The sequence below is a fragment of the Podarcis cretensis genome (genome assembly GCF_951804945.1).
Source record: "Podarcis cretensis genome assembly, chromosome: 3".
Taxonomy (NCBI): Eukaryota; Metazoa; Chordata; class Lepidosauria; order Squamata; family Lacertidae; genus Podarcis; species Podarcis cretensis.
In genome coordinates, this window is record NC_137172.1 from 90394780 (window position 1) to 90419091 (window position 24312).

Below are 24312 nucleotides of genomic sequence, written 5' to 3' on the forward strand. Positions count from 1 at the left end.
GTTTCATCATTTAGGCCACATGACTCAGAAAGCTTTCTATGGACAAACGGCTGGCTCCCTCAGCCTGAAGTGAGATGAGCGTTGCACCTCATAGTCACCTTTGACTGGACGTAACCATCCAGGGGTCCTTTATCTTTACCTAAAAAATACAGTTGCTATGGCCAGGCATGCCAACTCTAGTAAGCTGATGTGTCTCCAACCCCCTCAGTCTTTGTTGGAAAGGGGCTAGGCCCCCTCAATGTTGAGGGGGCCCAGCACACATATGCAACATCACACGTGGTGAGTGTTGCATATGCAGCTGGCTCCTCCAGAGCGCTCAGCCTTCTCCAGACAACACAATGTCACTTGTGTGACATCACACATGCCACACGCTGGGTCCCCTCAATCTGGCACCTCTGACTGAAGCTCTAGGCAATGTCTATCAAGGTGAGTTGTGTTGTTTAAGTTTTTTACTGTCAGTAGTTCCATACAAACCTTGCCAGGTCACAAACTTCCTGACAGCCTGCATACACTCATAATGCAATTTTACGGAGGCTACAGAGTGATTGATGAACTGAACCTCTATGCTCCATTATCACCCAAGACATGGTGATATTAAAAGCCCAACACCTATGTTGCCATATGTCCAAGGGGATATTGAGTCACCGGTGAAGAATTTCAGATGTGAGGCTTAGCAGTTATATGACAGACCAGTATTTTGTTTTTGAGAATATGCTGAGAGAGATTACTGAGCTCTTGTCTGTTGAATCAACAAACAAACAAAAAAACGGCTATGGGAAGTATGCTTATCGTCATCCTTGTGAGACTTTAATTGTGCAGACTTTATGATAATACTAACAAATGCCACTTTGTACAAGATGACATTTCATACAAAGAAGTAATTTCTTTGTTGGTGTTTGCATAAATCTGGCATGTAAAATCTTGTGTAACAAATGCACGAAAGTCTATTTTGCCATTTGTGGGATAACCTCACTCTCCTGATATTTTAAGCACAGGTGCAAATATAATCCAACCATAATTCAGTACCTTCTTACTTTGTAAGTCCTGGTGAATTTCAGTGGAACATTTACAGTGGAAGAGTTCTGAGCACATCTGTGGGAGTTTGCTGATCTTTGTCTGGGTTGTGCCTTTTCGTAGTTTCCACTCAGCCTTGTGTAAAAAGAGGTGAGGGAAAACCAAAGAACTTGACTAATAGTTCTTACCCACCAAATACAAATATCTAGATAATCTTGACATATTAGAGATATCCTCTTTTATTTTAATGCTGCACACCATGGGTGCTGGAAATAAAACTTTGCAAGAGAATACATCAAAAAGTTTCTTGAAGTGATAAGGATCACATTGTTCATACCACCACTTTTCAGATTAAAGGACAAATCTAGCCCTAAGATGCTCCATAGGCAGTATTTGACATTTAACTTAAATCAATGTTTAAAAAAATTATCACCCTACGTGAACCGAACTCTGCTGAATGCAAATATTTCTAGACTTTTTGTCCCCATTTCTGGCAAAGTTAGTCACTTTTTCATCTTGTTGCTGCAAGGCAAAGTTGTGACCTGTGAAGTATTATGCTGTGTAAAAACAGGGCAAATATATTTACCTCCAAGCTGACCTCGCACTTCAAATTTCACCCCTCCATACAGCGACCATTTAATTTGATTTAATATCACTAAGCTAAAATAATTCCTTGCAATAAATTTGTAAATGACCCCAAAATACAAATTCAAAGCCTTTAGAGTTGGCCATTAACCTGTAATAAATCTTTCAAAGATGAAATCAATAGCATATTAGGTTCAACAACCTTATCAGCCGGGTTTTATTCAACACGTATATGAGAAAGGAAGTTAAAAACTTGCTGCCACTAACATAGTGAGGCACATGGCAATGAAGTGCTGGAGCTGGAATAAAAGGTACACTAGTTTTAAAGGGAAATCTACCCTCCCCGTTAAGAGGGAGGGAGCAGACACCTAGAAGAGGCTGCGCAAGGAGCTAGGCCCAACCCTTTGGGGTGTCGTGGAGTCTTTGTACCTGTAAATATGACCACTTTTAAGCTTCAGATGAGTTGGATTGGTTGGTATGAATGAATTTAAATTAGGACAGCCTGGCACAAATTTGGACTCATGAAACTTACAAGGATCTGAACGGTCTGGCACCTACAGAGGGTCCAGGAAGGGGGGGGAACATACACAAGTTCCCTGGACCCATTTCTTCTCCTCTTGGTTGAAACCATCTTATTCACCCTCTCACTTTCTCCCAGAAAATGGTGGTGGTGATAAGGAGAAGTGCTAGATGCAGCTGCCCAATTGCTTATCGGCTCTGCATCACAAACAATCAGGCTGTTGCACTGAAGAACCGGGAAAAGGAGCAGCTGGTGATAATGGCAGTGAGGACAGGTCACAGAATCCCTGAAGGAAAGAGAGAGTGTTGTCCGAGGGCCTTCCACACCTGCAGCTGGTATTGAACTCAGTGCTCCCCTTCAGTCAGGAAGTAGGGATTGACCACCCCTTTGTTTTTCACAGAGAGCAAAAACTAGGAATTTTATCATGTTTGGCTTGGTGAATCACAACTTGTGTACACCTAAATGAGATCAACATTCTGGTTGCTGCTTAAGGTTAAGTGTGTGATGCAAAGAATTAACTGATTTTGTTTTTGTTTAGTCATTTAGTCGTGTCCGACTCTTTGTGACCCCATGGACCAGAGCATGCCAGGCACTCCTGTCTTCCACTGCCTCCCGCAGTTTGGTCAGGCTCCTGTTTGTAGCTCCGAGAACACTGTCCAACCATCTTGTCCTCTGTCGTCCCCTTCTCCTTGTGCCCTCCATCTTTCCCAACATCAGGGTCTTTTCCAGGGAGTCTTCTCTTCTCATGAGGTGGCCAAAGTATTGGACCCTCAACTTCACGATCAGTCCTTCCAGTGAGCACTCAGGGCTGATTTCCTTAAGAATGGATACATTTGATCTTCTTGCAGTCCATGGGACTCTCAAGAGTCTCCTCCAGCACCATAATTCAAAAGCATCAATTCTTTGGCGATCAGCCTTCTTGATGGTCCAGCTCTCACTTCCATACATCACTACTGGGAAAACCATGGCTTTAACTATACGGACCTTTGTTGGCAAGGTGATGTCTCTGCTTTTTAAGATGCTGTCTAGGTTTGCCATCGCCTTTCTCCCAAGGAGCAGGCGTCTTTTAATTTCGTGACTGCTGTCACCATCTGCAGTGATCATGGAGCCCAAAAAAGTAAAATCTCTCACTGCTTCTATTTCTTCCCCTTCTATTTGCCAGGAGGTGATGGGACCAGTGGCCATGATCTTCGTTTTTTTGATGTTGAGCTTCAGACCATATTTTGCGCTCTCCTCTTTCACCCTCATTAAAAGGTTCTTTAATTCCTCCTCACTTTCTGTCATCAAGATTGTGTCATCTGCATATCTGAGGTTGTTGATATTTCTTCCAGCAATTAACTGATTACAACCCAGTTATTGACAAATCCCCTTTTGCCAGCCCTTCAGAGGAGGGAGCTTTCCTTGCTCTGATGATGCCCCTTTCCCATCAGAATTCTCTATGGATCTCATGGAGTGCCAGGGAGAAGGAAGCACCTGTCAGAACATGCAGTATGCCAGTCCATAAGCACCCTCGCTGTGCTTTATAGGCAAATACACATGGCTAGCAAGGTCCAAGCACACAACAAGCTCATTTGTATGGTAATTCTCTTGTCTTGAGGACATTTTTGAGACTTGGCTGATAAAATGAACACAGCAAGACAGCTCCCTTCAGGCACGACTTCTATTAACTATTGTTTAACTGTTTCCTGGGGGATTAGTCTGTTGCAGCAAAAAGAACAAAGTGCCTTGCGGCACCTTGAAAGACTCAAGACCTCATCCCCATAATACATTTAAAGCACTATTACAGCACTATAATAGACATGGTTTCCCCCAAAGAATCCTGTGAACTGTGGTTCGTTAAGGCTGCTGAGAGTTGTTAGAAGACATCCCCATTCCCCTCACTAAGCTACAATCCCCAGAGTTCCCTGAGAAGAGGGATTGTTAAGCGACCCTGCTTCCATTTGGGCACCAGGTTAAAACCTGGTTATTAGTGTTTAATGATAGCCTCACTTTGTAATGACTGCAGCTTGTGCTTTAAAAATATTTATTGCCCACTCCCACCCCCCACTACTGAACTGTAGTTGGATTTGTACTCAGCCGTGAAAATCTTTGGCTAGGGGGTGGGATATATAGTATAAACAAATACATATGCATGCCACCCAGTAATATTGCATTCTTTCTGATTATTGATTTAAAGGGCTGTCTTTCATTCGTTTTCTAACTTTTCTTTGTTGTCCTTGCTGCACTGAGGTGATTTTCTGTCCTCTCTCATTTGCCGGCTCACTTTGATGCTAAATGTTTGCTGTTTCTTGCAGAAGTTTCTGTGGAATGAAAGAATTCCAATTAAATGTCTCTTGGAGCATTTTCCTCTCCATCCCAATCACCCACCCTGATGCTTGCGCTATTTCTTCCAGCTCTAACTTTAATGAACATAGTGGACCTAATGGCGTTGTAATCAGTTGATGCTACTACTTAACTCAGTTTGAAGCCCTGAAACAGTGAAAGGGGGGAAAACATGTTTGTTTTCTTTGCAGGGTTTGCAATAAGGTGGTGTCTACTTGGAGACTTGCAGGAGGTGTGGTTGTAGTATAATGCAATAAAATAAAGCCAACTTTGCTCTTATAAGACCCGTCTATAAATTTTAAGTAATTGCACAATCAATATAGTAACTTTCCCTCCTTAAGTTTCTTATACCCATGAAGAGCAGAAAGTATTTTATGATTATTATTGATCTGTAGGAATTAAGATGGTTCATTAGAATGTTTTCATAATTTTTCAGTGCACATTACTACGTTATGTACAAGTTTATTGCAAATTTATTTGCAGCAATATTTTGACATTTTTGGAAAAATAAATGTACAAAGGGAACAGATGACATAAGAGGGAGAGCTTGGTGGCAGAGCTGATTTGATGCTCCTGCCACTATGCAGCACACTGAGCTCCCTACACTTCCCCCTCACCTTCTCGGTAAGCAGCAGCAACTTGCTGTGTTAGGAAGCCAGGAGAACAATGGAGCCCACCTGCATTACCTCACCAGCCCCTTCTGGTGGCACTTTTGCTGATAAGGTCCTGCTGTGCATGTTGTGCATGATTTAACTATAGGCTCTTTCACACATTACATGGAACAGAGGCACAATCTGCTTCTACACATGTGCAAGTGTTTGTGCAAAAGACGGTTTACAGACGGCACACCTGTTGAATGTAACATGTGAACTATATGTAGGCTTGTTCACATTTTGAACACAGGTGCAAGCTCTCTCTACACATGCATAAGTGTTTCTGTGAAAGAGTGTATACTTGTTCATTTGTACAGCTCGGTTATTTGATGCCTAGGTACACAGACTGCACTTCTTTACCATTATATGTGAATTACTGTACATGTGTACAGCTCAACTATTTGTGTAAATAGGTGCATAGATTATACACTTGTTGAATGTAAAGTGTGGACATTTCTTAATACCATAGAGTGATTTGATCACAGAAATAATGTATGGGCAGGTCCTGCTATCCGAAAATTCCCTTATCCAAAAATAAGGAATTGTATCAAAACTACACTACAAATATGGCTGATTCTGATATCTGAACAGTTGGAGTTTCCTCACTTTCGTACTTGTTTCTGCTTTGCTGGTCAGTGGCCACCATTTTTGGACAGAAACCATGGAGAGAGGGAGGTGTGAGAAAGACTGGACAAACCAGAGAGCAGGGGAGATCAGACAAATCAGTTTTTTCCTTTGTCTCTATTTTGCTGGTTTGCTGCAGCCATTTTAGGAAGAAATCATGACAGGGGGTGGGATAATGAATTGGAAATGTTCCCATAGGAAGTAATGCAAATTGTCAGCTCATTATGTGAATGCTTGCCTTATGAACAATTTCCTGGGAACACACTGTGTTTGGTAAGCAGGATCTGCATGTATAGTGAATATCCTTTTTGGATAGCCTTTTCTTCATGGGAAGGCAGGCTGCTCCATTCTGCAGTGCTTAAAGTCCCTATATTTTTCTTTCATTTACTCTCACAACATCAGTAAGAGCCTAGCTGCTATTGATGCACATTTCGCAAAGCCTGGCATGTTACCCCACATAAGTGATTTTAGTTTTCTGATGTGCTAGATTGAATAGAAGGCAATTCTTGTTAGTCTAGGTACTTCAGAGTTCAGGATTAATAGCAACTCTGTAAATTCAGAGTTTCTCAAATGACCAGAGGCCAAATGTGTTAGATCAGGATCTTTAACTATATTGTCAGAGTGTTTTTCCCTTCCCATCAACACCACTTCAGGTCCCCCCTGCTTTTCTTAAAGCTGGCTGCTCTCCCTCAAATACAAATTTACTTCAGGCATTGTGACAACTTAGTGACAGTATTGATTGTGGCTTCCAAAACTCCCCTAGGAGGTTTCTTCCAGACATTGAAGAATAAGGACCTTACAAGTGAGGGAATTGAAAGACCAAAGGCAGCACTGAACCAAAATAGTTGCAGCGCTGCTGCTGTGTCTTACTCTGTCTGTGCTTTGAAAGCATGTAAGCGGCAGTGCTTTCATCAAATGTGGCGTGATTTATACCAGGATGGGGAGCTTAATCCTGACATCCCAGTCATATTCTCAGCTCTTGCTATCAGCCAGCCAGCCAAGGGTGCTGGAAGTGAGGCTCTGGCACCTTAAATGGCCAAAGAGTGTGGCCTCTTTGCATGCATGGTTATGGGTACCGGTCATATCACTGGCATATTCAGGTAGGTCTGCAGTGACCCCTCCTCCCATTTCTGAAACCTGGAGAACCACAACCAACCAGTGTTGACAATACTGAGCTAGATGGACCAATGGTATGACTCAGTATAAGAACAGCTTCCTATGTTCATATGTACTAGTGTCATTGGAAGCACAGAGAGGAGGGCAAGGGGTGCTGCCAAACTGGATAGATTTAAAATAGCAACAGCTCATTTGCAAGGGCTAGTAGTAACAAGCCTTGACTTGGACAATCTCACCCATGCTGATGACAGTTCTGCCCAGCGCAGCTGAGCTAGTAGGAGGGCTGGTGTAGGTCTCTCTCTTTTTCCTCTTTAATATATAGTATGAGTTTTCATGTCTTCAAACTAAGGTATTAAAACACGGATGATGGCAGTACTACCTGTGTGTACACCAAAAGGCATCTCTTGGCAATCGCACCTCACAAGGGATACAGATGTTGGAGAGCCTGTTTGCAACACACATCAACAGTAATGCAGTGCCCCTGGGCAATACCGCCATCAGGACAAAATGCTGGAAGGGATTTCAGAAGCTGGAATGGCTTCTGCAATTCACCGTAAGCGTACACCAAGAAACTTAACTTGGCTCTGCGTAACTGCAGAAAGCTCCCTGATCCAGTGAGAAAAGTGTTTCCACTGTTTGTTGGGTTAGGTGCTTTCTCAACTTTGCAGAGAGTTTTACATGACCTACACTCTAATCTTTCCTTGTTGCCTTACTAAAACTTTGAGTAAAAGCCTAGTTTGTTAGTTAGGGTTTGTTTGTTTTTTTTTGTTTTTGTTTTTTGGCAGGGTGGCATTGGAATTGGACTGAGGTCTTGTCATTCACTCCATGCCTAAGGGTCATACCAATATACCTACTATAGACAGCAGATTGAGACAATTTAAAGTCCAAAGCTTTAGGAACAGTGCTTTTGTGTGGCACTTACTGTAACAACTTCATGGTGAGTACTAGCACCTATTTTTCTAGAGAAAAAGCACTGGTTGAGGCAGCTAAGGGAGGAATCTACTTGGTGGTAGTGGTGATAACAAAGTGAAGGAATTGATTGCTTTGTTTTCCTCTCTTCTCCCTCAAAGGTACAGATTCAGCCCATGCCAGCACAGGTGGTCAAAGCATTTATTTATTTGAATAGTATGGCTTTCCTGTTGCTCCTTAAAAGTGACTAGGGCTATGCCAGCGAATTCCTCCAACGAAGCTTGTAAACGCGGTAGAAAAAAAAATGCTTTCCTGATTATGTTTGTTTGTTTTGTGCCAGGGCTGACTTTCAGCTCCCATTCCCAATGTGTAAACATTGTGTACCTGGCTGACTATACAGTTGCCAACCTGTTTAGGTGGAATGTTGCCTGCTCACAAGCAAACCGGATGTATGGCCTGGAGCTTGATTGCCAGAGAAGAATGAAGCAAAATGGCAGCCGAGCTATGAAAGTATAACAATAGTTTGTGTCAGATTTGTGACTGCTGCCCCACCCCAACAGAGACAGTTTTATTTCTTAAGTAAGGTATGACCAGTGCTCTTTTCTAGACCAAAAAGTGCTGGGATGCTCCTCCCTCAGAAGACCCACCCCAGAGCCCATCTTTGGGCTTGGGTGGGGGTCTCCTCACGAGTCAGAGGCAGCTTGTGTCAGGCTCTGTTCGCACAGCTGCCACATGGGCAGGCAGGAAGTAGGCAGGCTACTCCTTTCTCCCAGGAGGAAGAGGCAGTCTGCATGTGCAGAGGCAGCTGAGGCACGGGTGGGCGGTTTCTTCATACTGCTTCACTGAGGGGCATACGGTTGTTTGCTGGTGACAGGGGGAGTAAGGAACAATGGCAGTTTCACTCGCAATATACCAACAGGTGACGCCGCCATTGTGCTGTGGCCCTCATACTGAGGATGTATCTCCCAGGCCAATTGCTGAGAGTGCTCAGCTGAGGCAAAGAGGGGCTTCCATGCCTCAGCTGAGCAGCTTAACAAGCTCCAACCCACCCACCCATCTCTCCTGCTCACGAGAACAGGAGCAGCTGGGAGCTTGCTCAGCTGAGGCGCAGCTTTCCCACACATCAGCTGTTAGCTGGGAGGCTGAAGAGCCTCAGCAAAGCGCTGCTGCTACCTGAATAACCTTCCTTCCTCCAATTTAAATGAATTGTTGTGTTTCAGGATTATAATTGGTATGGGCAACAATTCACTTACCTCCATGTTAAATGCAAATCCCACTGGGGTTGATAAGAATTTAGCAACCTAACTCTGCATATTTTCTGTTTTGGTCTTTTCTTCATTTGCAAATTATTTGTCATTTCCAAATAATCATATTAATATATGATATATTGACTGTATCTTGATATATGTATAAATGTGTACACATACCTCCACACCCCACAATTAGGAACATAAATTTTAGAAGTGACTCCCATCCAGGATGTCAAAAACTTGTATTAAGGCAAGATGTTTCAGAGGCTAGTTATTCCATGTAAAAATTAAGCTGTGAATAGTAATGCTACCCAAGTTTTTGGGAAAGTAATTTTCAACTCCCCCCCCCCATTTCATTATAAATCATTTCCCAATATTCTTCTACCTTTTTACATGCCCACCACATATGAAAAAAAGTTCCCTTAATTTCTTTACATTTCCAACACAAGTCTGATTCTACTTGATACATATTTGCCAACCAACTCAGAGTTAAATACCATCTATGAATCATTTTCAAATAGCTCTCTTTCAGTGAATAACACACAGTAAATTTTAGGTCATTTTCCCAGAGTTTCTCCCATTGGTTTAGATCTTTAACTAGCTCATCTTTTGTTTCCCATTCTAATAAAAAGTTATACATTTTATACAAAAGTTTATCCTTATTCTGTAATAATTTCTTTTCCAATTGTGAGCTTTGGTCCAAGAATACATTCTAACTTAAATCTGCCATATAAGTGGTGGTATTGTAACTAATCTGTGACTTGACTCCTTCAGTCTTCCAATCAAGTGCAATTCATATTGTCTAAAAGGTCAGTTGTGAGCTCACAAGTTTTTTGCTAAAAAAAAATTCAGGCTTTAATTTAAAATAGCAGGATAGTGCAAGCCCAGCACTGAGCATGATAATGATTAATAATACTACAAACAAGAGTAAATTAGTAGATTTGAACTCACCACCCCCAATTCTCAATACACAGACCTCCACCTTTTACATGAGATGCTCCATTAGCTGGGCTAATGTGAAAGGAAGAAATTGTGTCTCTGCAAGACTCTATAGTAAGGGAACTTGATTTTTTCCCCCCAGGATAGATCTAATCAGATATATTCATGATTTCCTTAGTTATGGCAGTTTATTCCAATTCATTTAGTGTTTTTTGTAAGGGCTGCACTTGTTGAATTGCAGAGAGAGAAAGTTGTAGCATGTGAGAGATCATGCACACAATTCCTAAAACAATTCCTAATTAATATTAGCACTGCAACTAATTATAAATTATGAGATATATATGCAAGTGTGACAAACTGAAAGTCCAATTAAAAAGAATATATATATGGGAAGAGAGTGCCATTATGACCTCATCAAAGCATGAGAAGTAGGAGGAAAATTGTTTGCTTTAGGTTTGGAGCGTATATGCAGTGGGATAGCCAAAGACCAGAGAGATAGAGTAACTGTTCTTTTGAAGTCCCATCCCCTGCAAGCTTGACACTATAGAAGAATTTTCAACCCTCTGATGTACAGAAGTGAATGACTTCAAAAGAAAGTATTTGGAGTTTATGCAGGTGAAGCAGATGCTCAAAGGGAGAGTATTGTGGAGCTCGACTTCTTTGTCTGTATCCTAACAACATTTTATCACCTCTTCTTTACAACAACAGATCAAGAAAGCCTCCTACTGGAATTTGATTTATATATGTAGAATATCTTCCTATTGCTGGCCTGCAGGGAGAAAGTAGCTAGTTTGGCACACAAGAGAGCACACAGATATGTTTTCTATACAGTAAGCCCACAATTTATGCCCAGTTAACTTGTGCACATTCAGCTTTACATGTGTGGCAAATCAATAAATAAATATAAAGGGGGTGGAAAGTGGGCAGAGTTCCAGGAAAAATGATTTGGTAATCCCACCGACCATTGAACCCAATGGGTTTTGACTATACACAATTTTTGCTTTAGGTGCAATCCCTGGCACGTAACCCCCACCTGAGTTATAGGCTTACTGTACATCATACATAAGGTGTTTTTTCCCTCTGTTGTGTGGGATGCTATATGAAGCACATTGTGTTCATACATACAGAAATATGTATAAAATCAACAACACTGGGTTTATTTACATGTTGTCTGATAGGATTTAGCAATGTGTTAATGAGATAACTTGAAGAATTTTCCCAGTGAATAATACCGGGAAGGAATAAATCTGCTTACCAGCAACTCAGTAAAATACGTGGAAATTTTTGGAATCCTGCTGATTCTGTACATCTAGTTTACTGTCATCTGTCATGGAATCATAGGGCAGGATTCAATTCATGAGTGCTGTTAGCAGTGGTAGTGCTATAAGGATGGTATTTTGCTTCAGCCAGGCTCTACTACATGGTCCAAATTCAGGGTGTGCTTTTGGATGGTAGGAGTTAAGTTAGAGATGAGAAAATTATCTGCATGTTTGGGGTTCTGCTGTCATTATGCAAAGTGAATGTGGCATGTGAGCAAAGGATACATATCACGCAAACTAAAATTGTCTTTTTCTGTGTGTTTAAGTCATTGCTTAGCACGCTGCCCAGGAAATGTAGGAGTTAATACTGGAGTTAAAGCACTTGCAGGGATGCTGAAAAGACCAGTGAGGCTGAACTCGATGGTGACAACAGGGCCCAATTCATATATTCCCAGATTAGTGTCCTATGGCTTCCCAGTGTCTGGATTCCACACTGCTCTAGAAATTATCTCTGAAGTTAGGTGTCTTAAATTGCTACAGGGGGAACATTAGAATATGAGTAGTTTGCATCACTGCAGCCTTCTCATAATCTAGTGTTGCTTCCATGGTATTTTTGCACTTAAGAAACTCTGCTATGCTGCTGTAGCTTAATTATATACATCTAGGCTAGAGCTGCAGGCTTAAATGCATACAATGTCTGCCCCCACCATATATAAATAAATAAATGGATATATATTTTTAAGTACATAGTGTTTTGATTGTACTGTTGTCTTTATGTGTGTTCCCCGCCCAGGCAACCAGTGTGAAGTGGATATAGATGAATGCGTTTCAAGACCTTGTCTCAACAATGGAAGCTGCGTCGATGGCATCAGCTACTATAAGTGCTACTGCCGAAGTGGTTTTATTGGAATAAACTGTGAAACAAATGCTGATGAATGTTTGTCAGCGCCTTGTCTTCATGGAAGGTGGCTATTTTCATCTTTTACTATTATTACCCATAAGAAAAGAAGGGGAAGGGGAAGAAGAACTAGCAACATTTAAGATTTAATGTCAGGGAAGGTTGCTGAAGATACTTCTAATTATGCTGTTCCATAAAGTAAAAGTACAGCCACAGTTAAAGGATGACAGATGTTGCCAGTTTAAGCTAATGCAATATAGTGGGTACATTATCTCATTTCTTCTTTCATTCGAGTGCAATAACATAAAGTAATTTTCAATAACTGTGCATTAATTAGACTTTAATATACTTGCAAGGAGTTCTTCAGCCTTTGCATGCGAGCAGGTTGAAAGAGGATTCTTCTTTGGAGCGCAAGCATATGTGTGGAGGTTTAAAATACTTAGGAACAAAGAACATAAGAAGCTTCCTTTTTCCAAGTTGGACTATTTGTCTAGCCAACTCAGTATTTTCTGCAAGGACTGGCAATGGTACTCCAGCCGTACCTGCAGATACCAGGGATTGAACCTGAGATCTTCTGCATGCAAAGCAGATGCTGTACTAAAGGGTCTTTGGTCATGACACAATACAGTTATAGGGGCAACTTCTATTACGTCGAGTGGAGTACGTACAGGATTAGCCTGAGATTTGTGTATGAATACAACGGATTAATGTGAATGAAGCTGTGTTGTGCAAGTGTGGCAAGTGACCTTGATGTTCTTTTTCAGATGCATTGACCTCATTGATGGGTATCGGTGCAACTGCGAAGCGGGGTGGACCAGTTCAAGATGTGAAATTGACGTTAACGTAAGTCTTCTCATTAAAGCAGAGGCCATTTGCACACACGAACCCATAAAATACCAAAGCTCTTTACAAAAGAAGTACTCCCTGGGTTCTCAACACCGAGGAGGTGGCAAGGGTACAAAAGTTTCAGTAGTCTGGTCATCAGGGGCAACCATATTATTAGAGCCAGTGCCTCAGGGGGAGAAAGGCTGCAGTGTTTTCCCTCCATTCACTACAAAGTGCAGGAAAAGCATTAATACTCAAAGGACTGATGTGCAGTGATGGTGCCTAAAGGGAACAAACTGCATGTTCCAGGTCCTTTCACAGTAGCTGCCTTCAGCATAAGGGTCACATCCACACAATGCATTTAAAGTTCACGACCAAAGAATCCTAGTTCACCCCTCACTGAGCACCCTTAAGGCTGAGCTCCCATGGTTTTTTTTTTGGGGGGAAGCCATGTGCTTTCAATGTAAGGTGTGGTTGTGACCAGAATGTGTCACTGAATACAAGTTGCTGTTCACTAGCAGTGGATGAGGACTGCTGATTTCAAGTCCTTCTTTTGAGCTTCTTTGAGCCGCATGGTTAGCCACAATAGGAAACAGGATCCTGGCTTAATGGATTGTTTCTGTTTCCTGTTTAAAGCATTAATTGACTCAATATGTAGCACATTTGTGCTAGAAAACCTTTTGTTATAATTGTTCGTAGGGATATCATAGTGCTTGCTATATGAAACCATTCAGTAATTTGATAGGTCACTGGGGATTTACATTCATACTCTATTTACTACCTGCAGTCAGAGCTCTGTATTCTTTTGAACTTTTCCTATTGCTTTGGATATTCAGTAAGCATGTCAGTGAGTCGACCATGTCACCAGAGCATAATATGAACTAATTAGCTGTTTTAATTCATCATATTCCTGATGCCATGCGGGTTGTAGCATACCACAAGTTCAACATTTAGATCTTGAAAACAAACAGTTGTTCCTAGACTCTTTTTGAGATGCCATTAGCAAAGTGAAACATATCAGTAGTGGCTGGTTGTAACTGGGGCTGGTGGCACACAGGGCAAGGCAGCTTACTAGTAAACAGAACCAGGACAAACCATAGGCAATAATGAACACTGCATTGCTGCTATCCTACTGTGTGTCTTCCTGCACTTGTGGTCTGAACACAGTAGCTTGACCAGGTTGTAGGTTTGACCGGATGCAAACAATGCAACCAGGTAAAATCAAGTTTCTTTTCTCCATGACGGCTTCTAATAATGAATTTAAGAAGTGCTCCCTTTTCTCTGTTATTTTGTTATTGCTGTGGCTTTTAGTTTACTGTGTGCCCCCCCCCCCGTATTTACATTTTAATTGTTTATATTCTTTTTTTGGTAAACTTCCCTGGGAATATCACTGAAGAGTGGTATAAAAATGCATGATAAATATTCATACTGGCCCAAGTGGTTTCACTGCATTCCGTCTCAGAAAGTAGCTAGTTATATGAGGGAGGATGGTAGGACTCAGGAATCCTGAAGCAGTGTGACTCATCCCGGAAATGACAGTCATCTGCACAAGTTCTTCCACCTTGGCTTTTTTGTTACTCTTCAGAAATGTGTCCCTGTGTAATTATCTCCGGTTAATGTTTGTGACTTTTCTTTAGGGAGCCTGACTTATTTGATTTTCCATTCTCATTTGTTCCAAAAGAGGCATTAAATTTTCTGCAGACCTTGTAACTTAATTCATTAAGGAACAGATGCTGATTCCTTCTGTAGTACTAGCAGAACTGCTTTATGTTTGTGTTGTTTCCCTGATTAATGGTGTTACATTTGGGGAGCAGGGAGGAGACATTTAGATTTTCAAAACAAAAGATAATTTTCAAATGCAGTCTACGTTGCCTATGAGCACAGGTTTTTTCTAAAATTGCCAGTGCAGGAAACCTGATCCAGATCGCAATCCAGATTTGGTGGAATAGAAGGGCTTCCAGGCCTTTGCTCCAGCTGTAGTAGTCTAGAATGGGCTAGAAGAATCAGGAGTAGCTGAACTGGGAGAACCTAAGCTGGAGGAGGATCTCCTCTTTCCACCCCAACTTCAGTCACTTTGGAAAGGGCAGCAGAGATGGTGGATTTCTCCTCCAATCTTCCTGCAGACCTAGAAGCTTCAGCAGAGGTTGTGGAGGGCTTTGATCAGTCATGGGAGGAAGCTAGGTGGCAGTTACTGAACAGGAGTCTAAGCAGGAGAGTGCAGTCTTGGTGCAACCTTCACAGATGGAAGGAGACCCACCCATCCCAACAGGAGTATATGCTTCCAAATATGATATTCCCACAAGGCAAAAGCTTGGCAGGAGGGGTGGGGGATTTGTTGGGACGTCTTTATTGCTTCTATCAAGTTCTGAACTTCTTGCCATGCTCCTGAACTCCAGGATTGGGGCTCCTGAACTTCAGGATTTGGACTCCTAAGTACTACGTCCACTGCTGAGCCTTATTTGATCAAGTAAAGATCTCTCTCTTACTTCCAAGTAAGGGCCTTTGTCTGTGAGTGTTGGGTGGAAGCAGCTGCCCACACTTCCTGATGTGAAAAAGCCCCATGGGAAGAGTTATCTCATGACATCTTTCCACAGGGCTTTAATCAAAGTGCATGAAGTCTAGCTACCAAGTGCCTGAAATTGGTGCGCTCGCAGCTTTTGTTCTTAAAGGAAGTTCTTCTTTTTAACTCCTGTTCCCCTTCCTCCCAAAAAGTATTTCTGCACTGGTTTCTTTAAAAGCAAAAATGGCTACACTTTAAACAACCACAATTAACAGCTGCTAGAAGCTTCTGTTGAAAGCCCAGCAAAGTGTGTCGTAGGGTCTTCAGGAATTGCTGACATCTGAGAAGGCTGCAGGGTACAGACCAATAGAAAGGTTATTTGTAGAAGGAAGGAAAGGACACTCATAAACACCCCTTGTCCACCAAAAGCTCCACATCTCACGTATGAGAATTTTCCTTGCATTTTCCTTGCTTTTTGATAATTTTCAAATACATTTTCTCTTTTTGTGAATTAACAGGGAATAGTTGTTGTTTTTTTAATTAAAAAAACTATGGAAGAAATGTTGGGCACAACCCTAATAAAAGTTTCAATTATTTGATGTTTGATAAGAAAACAGCACCTCGTGCCTGTTTTTATTCTCAGCTTCTTTTTCAAGTTTGATACTTCCTGATGATTTTTATGCTTTCTCCAATGAACTATTATTTTAGGTTGATTTGTTCTCCATAAATTTTGTAAAGAGCATATAAGAGAACAAAGCTGCAGGAACGGTTTGAAATGCTAACAAGCTACAGGGAATGCATGGAAAGAAATAAAAAGCAGTCCTCTATTTTTGGCTAACAAGCACAGAACAGCTCTTAATTTCAAACAGCAGACTGTTCTTTTCTTTTCTTTTTAATGACTTTGAGTTTCCCATTAAGTATTTTCATTAATTTAGTGAAAGACTAATGTTCAAACTATAGGTTCAAATTCTTTGGCTGTATACAAAGTTTCCCATCCTTCCTATGGGATGTATAATTCAATTACTTTATGTAATGCTTTCTAATAAATCATCCTATACATCCCAGCTGGTTTGCTGATAGGAAAAGCATGTTGTTTTCACACCAGTCCCCTTGGGTTCAGGTATTTGCATTTAAGTAAAAGTAATGAGTATATCGGAAAAGGAAATCTACTTATCCTTGCTCTTGGAAAACTGAAAAGTGTTCACTAGTTTGGAGAAGTTAGCAATAACCCTCCGCCCCACCCCTTCAAAAACGAAGAACGGTTCTTTCAGGTGACTTGTGTGGATTATCTCAAAAGCCTGGATGACAGCAATTAACAAACCTTATTAAAGATGAATGCATTTGTCAATCGGGGAGTGGAGGAATTCTGATTCATTTTGGTAATTACACTAATTGTGCTTTCCTGTAGTTTTGACGCAGTAAAAGTTAATTTGCCACAAGGTTATGTTATGTAAATGTGCCAAGGGATTCCATTGGATTAGGAGAAAGTGTTTGTCACTATATTTATGTTATTATTTGAATAAGGATCAGTACATATGCTCTTATATGTTTTTTCAAACTTTATCTTTTCTTTTTTTTTCTTTTTTTAAATAATTTTTATTAACTGGTCAATCACATCAAATTAAATCATATCATATAAATTCCGAATTACAAAGCCAAATTTTTAAATTTTGTTGGGGGAACCCATACTTCAAGATCCAAAGGGGAATTCAGATCATCTTCTTATTACTGCGTTAATGTCCAAATCAGTCCCAATCAGTCCAAACAAAGTTCATAATTCTATCCAGTCTTATCTTGGTGTTGCCACATCATATCTTGTTCGTATAATTTCTCTTTTTCCTTTACGATCTCTTCTGTTAGTCTCCTTAAACCGATAGCAAGTGTAATAATCCTGTGTGGATTTCCCGTTCCTCCACTAAGTCCAGATGGTTTCCATATATCTCCTTCGTAGATAACATCACTTTATCCATCGTAAATTTTGGCATTTGTCGCTCTTAAGTCCCACCGAGGAGTTGATTCACGATATGTAAACAACTCTATTTCTCTCTTTCTCCTCCCAGACCCAAGAGCTCCCACAATGCCTCACAAAATGGCGAACGACATTTTTTCCTGACTGCGTCACTCCAAAACTCTTAGCTTTCCAGCTTCATCTTGAAACATTGCTTTGGATCGAAAGTTTATCTCCACACAGCCTTAAATCCACAGCTTAAGTCCTTAATTTCTGACTCATTAGGGGAGGGGGATTCTTGTTAAATCACATAAAAAGGTAGAGGCAGGTTTTTCCCCCCCTCCCCTCTCAGTCATTACCGTATCTTGACGTTCTTCTCGTACTTTATTGTTGTCTTGTTATCAGAGATCTCTTCTGTCAGCAGTATTTACTCCCCATTTTCCTTGATGTATGTGCAATTAATCATGTCCAAATTATTTCTTTTAAAGATCATTGCAACCAGCGGCGCGAATCGGGGACGGTGTCGAGGAGTGCCGAAAATCCCACAGGAGGGCTTTGTGCCTAGTGCCCCCACCCCCACAAATTCGGGGGTGGTATAGGGCACAGCAGGCAAGGGCTGTCCCCCCCATAATCCTGGGGGGGTTAAGGAGGCTAATTACCCCCATCATAGCCTCCAAATTACCTCGTGTGGGTCGGAGAGATGTTATTGTCAGCCATCTTCCGATGCACCACCTAGTGGCCCCCCAAAAAACTTTAACTTTTCAAAGCAATTGTAAAGAATTGCCCTCATCCAGTTTTCCATGTGAGGGAAGAAAAGGCAACCAACTGCACGCTCACACAACCAAGTTGCTTCTAGCATTATTCATTAAATGCATATCCTACCTTCTCTCCCAGGAGCTGAAGGCAGCATACAACATTCTTCTCCCTCCTCCATGTGAGGTAGGTTAGAGAAGGGGGAGCCCAGTGTCACCCAGTGAGCTTCACAGCTGAGTGAGGATTTTAACTGGAATCTTAAAAGTCCTCATCTGGCACTCTAACCGCTATACAACACTGCCTCTCAGTGGGAGCCACACTTGCGAAGTAGATGTTGCTTTGGTGCCTCCACCATGCATCTTCTGAGTGAGACTATAGGTGCTGGCTGCCTTCTTCTCCCCAAGAGGCTATTAAGAGGACAAGAGGAAGCCCCTCTGAGTGCTGCAGCAGACACTAACCCATTTATAGTTTCCTGGGCTCTGTTGCTACATACTTTCTTGGACTAGGTTCAATGGGCTGGATTCAGCTGATTGATCCTGCTAAAGGAAGCTCCCGCAAGGACTTTTGCTACAGCAAAGGGGCTTTCCCACTTTTCCTTCACCCATACTCCCAGAATTGTTTGATGGAATGTTTGTTACAGCACAATGTTGAATTCTTCCCAACTTTTTATTTGTATACAGTCATACCCTGGAAGTCAAATGGAATCCGTTCCAGAAGTCCGTTCGACTTCCAAAACATTCGGAAACCAAGGTGCAACTTCCAGTTGGCTGCAGGAAGCTCCTGCAGCCAATTGGAAGCTGTGTCAGACATTTGGGTTCCAAAGAACATTTGCAAACCAGAACACTCACTTCTGGGTTTGCAGCATTGGGGAGCCAAAATGTATGACTTGCAAGACATTCAACTTCCAAGGTATGACTGTGTGTGTGTGTGTGTGTGTGTGTGTGTACCAAGATGTGACAATCAAGAAATAGCTAAACATGTCTTATACTCTTGCACTGTTAACCATTGCTTCTGCTGCCTTGCCTTTTTCTTCAAACACTCCTAGTTCTCAGATACTGCGTATTTAAATATTGTAGTAGATAATAATTTTATTGAGCAGCATGACTAATATTCTTAGGAAAATGCAACAAAAATTCTTTTCAGGTTTTGTTGTTGTTGTTGTCATTGTTGTTGTTTTGCCACCATTGATCAGTGGGTATCGGCTACTAATGCAGAAACTATTTTTTATTTGCCATTAAATATTCTAGTGTGAGATATGAAATACTAAAATGTGTAGCATTTGTTACACAGTTGTTTTCAACTTCGTTAAAATTTCTCTCATCCAATCTCAGCATTATACCCCACAGTATCCTCTGTACTATGTAACAATAACCCCACCACAAGCTGTAAAATAGCAGCATATAATTAACAGCATATAATTAACACTGCATTTATGAAGTGAGTAAGAGATCACATATAAAGACATAAATGATGCATGTGGAACTTTAGTCTCCCTACCCCCAAAAGCTATTTGGAACAGACTGAAAGTCCCCACTGGGCATGCATAAGCCATTCTGCATGCCATACAGAGCTCTTTGGATTGTGTCTGCTGAATGAATAAATGAGTAAATATCAGCTCAAGGGAAGAAAAATCTATACGGCTCCTCAGATGGGACGTTAATTTTGAAATCATACCATATCTAGGTGATTAGAGTTGCTGATACCCTTTTAATCTCTGTTGTTTTGTTAACTCTTGCCCTGATCTAGCAAAGGAGATCTGTATGTGGTGTGGCTTCAGTCTTCCACAGCGAGATCTGCTGCCTAGACTGGAAAATGGCAATCACAGCTAGCCTGAGGCATTTTGCTCCCTAGGCGAAGGGCAGGATGGAACCCCGCCCCCCATCCATTCCATGCACAGAAGCTGACTGGGGTGGCAGTTGACTCTTAAACTCTTGTAATAGCCCACCACAATCCTACACTATGTCTGTAGGATGGAAGGAGAAGAAATGGAAAGTCCCATTGTACTAACAGAACTAGACTCTTGAAGCATTACAGTTAAACTTCACCATGTTACCATTGCTTTGAGTAAGAACACTTACACTATGATTACTATCACTTGGAATGGCATAGCCAATACAGTGCACAGTTTCTGTTACTTTAACAGTATACCGTATTTTTCGCTCTATAAGACGCACCAGACCACAAGACGCACCTAGTTTTTGGAGGAGGAAAACAAGAAAAAAAATATTCTGAATCCCAGAAGCCAGAACAGCTGTGCAGTGAAAGCAGCAATCCCTCTTGCTGTTCTGGCTTCTGGGATAGCTGCACAGCCTACATTCGCTCTATAAGACTCACACACATTTCCCCTTACTTTTTAGGAGGGAAAAAGTGAGTCTTATAGAGCAAAAAATACGGTAGTTATCTGGGTTTCAGCTCCTCTCCCTTTTGAAGCCTCAAGCCAGTTTTCCTGTAGCACGTCTATCCATTTAACACTCAACTAGGCACTGAAGACTAGACTTGCAGTTTTTCTCCCCTCTCCAGATTCAGGCTTCACTCAGGACTTCTGCAGCAGTCTTCCCTCTGGTCCAGCAACCACTGTTACCTCAGGTTCTTGACAATTGTGCTGATGCTCAGCTGAAGAACTTGGCTGAGGGCTGCTTCTGGAGTCACAACTCTTCCTTGCACCTTCTCAGCTCTAGCCAGTAATGCCAACTCTGAGTCACTCTCAGGCTTCCTGAGCCTCTCTGAGTCACTTATTAAGTCTGCTGTCTGACTCTAATGTCCAGCTTTTCCTTCAGCTTAACCAATAGCCTCTCTCAGCGATTCCCTCCCCTTGACCAGAGACTAAGCTCTTTGTTCTCTCTAGCTGGCCAGTCAGCCACCACCATCTTCGCCGGCCAGTCATTTCAGCTTGGGTAGAATTCTGCCCCCTCATTGGCATATAACTGACCCATTTGGATGAGGTAAAATGTCCACCAACTGAACAATCGGATCTCACCAGTTTCTGATGCTATATAAAATGACAAAAATAGGGTATATGACAGTTTAATCCTTTACATCCAACTATGTAGAAATCTTTTAAACTTTTTTTTAAAAGTTGCCTCTGAAACAAGATGGATTTTCACACTGCCACTCCTCACACCCTCCTCACATCTGTGGCTTGAGATGGCTGCCTCACTGTGCCTAATTGTAAGGTGCTGGCATGAGAATCCTTTGCCTAATTTTTTGTTGTCAGCAACTGGGGCTGCATTTAACACCCAGCACATGTGAAATTTGAATGCTCATATGGCATTCACAAGACGTAATTCTCATCAGTATATCCGTCTTTTGGTGCAGATGGGTGTCTCTGTGTTTTGTGTGCAGCTTTCTGCTATCAGGAGCTACTGCACAGAGTTATCACTTGTGACTAGCTATATGTAGGGCTTTGTTGATGCATGTGAAAGTCACGAGATCTTTATTTAAAGTGGCTAGAAATCTTCCACACTTGCCAACATCTGTATAATCACAGGAATTTATAACTACTCATAAGCATATGCTTAACCTGTGATCAGGGCATTACAGTTAACCACCAAGAGATTTACTAATGAAGACCAGGACCCTGAGTCCATTGTTGTGCAGATACCCCTTTACAGGAAACAATCTTATGCTGCTAAGGCTCTGAAATCAATTTATTGTCATTTATCTCCTCAGGAATGTGAATCGGCTCCCTGTCTTAATGGAGGTTCTTGTCAAGATTTGGTCAATGCCTTTGAGTGCATTTGCTTGAGTGGATACACTGGTGAATTTTGTGAAGTGGATATTGATGTTTGCGCTGAACCTCTTCTGAACTCATCCCTCTGTTTCAATGGAGGCAAATGTGTTGATGGCCCAGGAAGAACTTTTTATTGCAGGTCAGTAGTCTGCTTACCTATAACACGAGCAATCAATATACATCAAGTTGTTAAGAAAACAGGAGGGGGTTATGTTATAGGGTATTTTCTAAATCAACATGAATGTTGTGATGTTTTTAAAAGGACTGTTGGAATCTGAAAAGGTTTAGCAATATAAAAGTTAACCTTTATGATCTGTTTTGAGTTCCGCCTGATAGCAAAAAAAGGGGGGGTATGTTATTATTTTAAGTAAACAACTACTGGTAACTGAATATCTGAATTACCTCCTCCTTCCCTACTGGGGTGCTGAGATTGACCTGCTGAGGTTTGAGGGGGGACAGCCAAGGAGAGGGCATTCTCTGTGGTGGCCCCTAAATTGTGGAACTCCCTCCACACAGAGGTGCATCTGGCACCCTCATTTCACAGCTTCTGGTGACTGCTGAAGACACACTTCTTTACTCCATTTTTTGACGCTTGAGGTGTATCTTTTCAGAACTCTCCTTATTTTTGTGTTTGTGTTAAACTGTTTTTAATATTGTGTTTTAATGTTGTAACCCACCATGGGCCAAAGGGTAAAGAGTGGGGTGTTGTTGGTGGTGGTGTTGTTAAGAAACAAAATCACTCAATCCAGTTGGGCCCTTGGTGTCATTTGCCCTTGGTGTCTTGATTCAGACACTGAGTCAGAGGCTACAGTGTCACCAGCTAAGAATTGGACTTTTCCACCCTCTCGTCCACTTGTGCATTCCCTTAAACTGTTCTTGGGGTTTTCCCTACCCTCCAGAGAAGATTTAGGGGGTGCAGGGGGCACGGGAAGAAAAGGAGGGAAAGTCCCATTCCACGGGCAGACCTTGTTCTGTGCATGCAGCAACTTGGTTGAATCCTGCTCAATTGTTTTGTGGTCAGTGATGCATGATGTTGCAATGAATATCTTGAGGGCAAAATATGTGTAACACTTTCTGAAGTCACACTTTTTAATGTGCAAAAATCATATATAGTTATGAGATCTCAGCCAAAATTACATGGTGCGTTTCAGTAGATGTCCAGACAATTACAATTTTTAAGGGGACAAGTTCACCCATCCCATTTGTTCAGAAAATAAAAATCAGGCTGAGGTTTGTGATCTTGCCTTCTTCACTAACCATAGTCTAACACAACCACAGCAGATCAAAATCAAGAACTATTTTTAAGTGCATTCGTAATATGGCGTAGTAGTCGTATCGGGACTATACCAGCTCAGTTTCACCCAAGAAGCCATTTAATTGAAATTATATTCACAGGAAAGTTAGAGTACTTCCTATGACAGAGTACTTGTAAACAAGTCTTCTCTCTGGTTTGGTAAGTTTTACAGAATAGCTGCTATTTTGCCCTATTCACACAAAAGGCTGGTGAAGAGATGGGAAGAGGAAAAGGACAGAAAAATCCAAATTCATGAATAATGTTACAGTGGTACCTCTGGTTGCGAACGGGATCACTTCTGGATGCATGTTCGCAGCGTGAAAAGAGCGCAACCTGAAGCGCCGTGTCTGCACAGGTGCGCGGCACGATTCGGTGCTTGTGCGCAAGCATGAAGCACAATCTAGCACTTCTGTGCATGCACAAGCGGCGAAACCCGGAAGTAACCTTTTTTTGGTACTTCCGGGTTGCTGCAGGACATAACCTGAAAAAATGTAACATGAAGCAAACGTAACATGAGGTATGACTGTATATGAAAATGGATATATTCAAACATATTAGACTTTTTAATAAGAAAGATTTAATGGGATCTGTGAAGGTATATATATAGGTTGTAAAAATATGACTTTTTTCAACTGAAATGACAGCAAATATTATTTAAATGTATGACTTAGTTGAGACGCCTGCATTTCAGGGGGTTGGACTAGCCTTGGGGTCCCTTCCAACTCTACAATTCCGTGATTCTATTATTCTATGATTCTATGCTGAAGAAGGCATTGAATAGTGACTAGAATTTGCAGAGAGATTCAGCATAATGTGAGTTCTGGTAATGATTTAATTAATTCTTTGCAGGAATAAAAACTTAGATATACACAAAGCTTTCAACATTCTCTAGGCTGTTTTAAGGTGCATTTATCAAATTCTCTTTGTATTAGGAATAATACTCAGACTTCCACTTTGACTTACTCATCTATTGAAAAGCTTGATAAAAAGGAATTCTAATCCTTTGTGACAATTTTCTGTGTGAAATACTAATATAGTCTCGAAAGCATACATTTCAAGATATCATTGTATGTTTTATAGTTGGTGGTCTGAAGCAAAGCTGAAAGAAGTTTATTAAGCATAATTATTAGAATATAATGCCAACCATATAACAGTGGATTGTAACTTTTAACT

The 24312-nt window shown here is 41.4% G+C and overlaps 1 protein-coding gene across 4 annotated transcripts in view; it reads left to right on the forward strand.

Annotated features, from left to right (window-relative positions):
- Nucleotides 1-24312, forward strand: part of EYS (eyes shut homolog) — a 490906-nt gene that overhangs the window by 125938 nt on the left and 340656 nt on the right. For all 4 annotated transcript variants that reach the window (XM_079970286.1, XM_079970287.1, XM_079970288.1 and 1 more), the window contains 3 exons: nt 11985-12156; nt 12854-12932; nt 21785-21984. In XM_079970286.1, coding sequence (XP_079826412.1) covers nt 11985-12156; nt 12854-12932; nt 21785-21984 — 451 coding nt within the window. The remainder of the gene's footprint in view (nt 1-11984; nt 12157-12853; nt 12933-21784; nt 21985-24312) is intronic.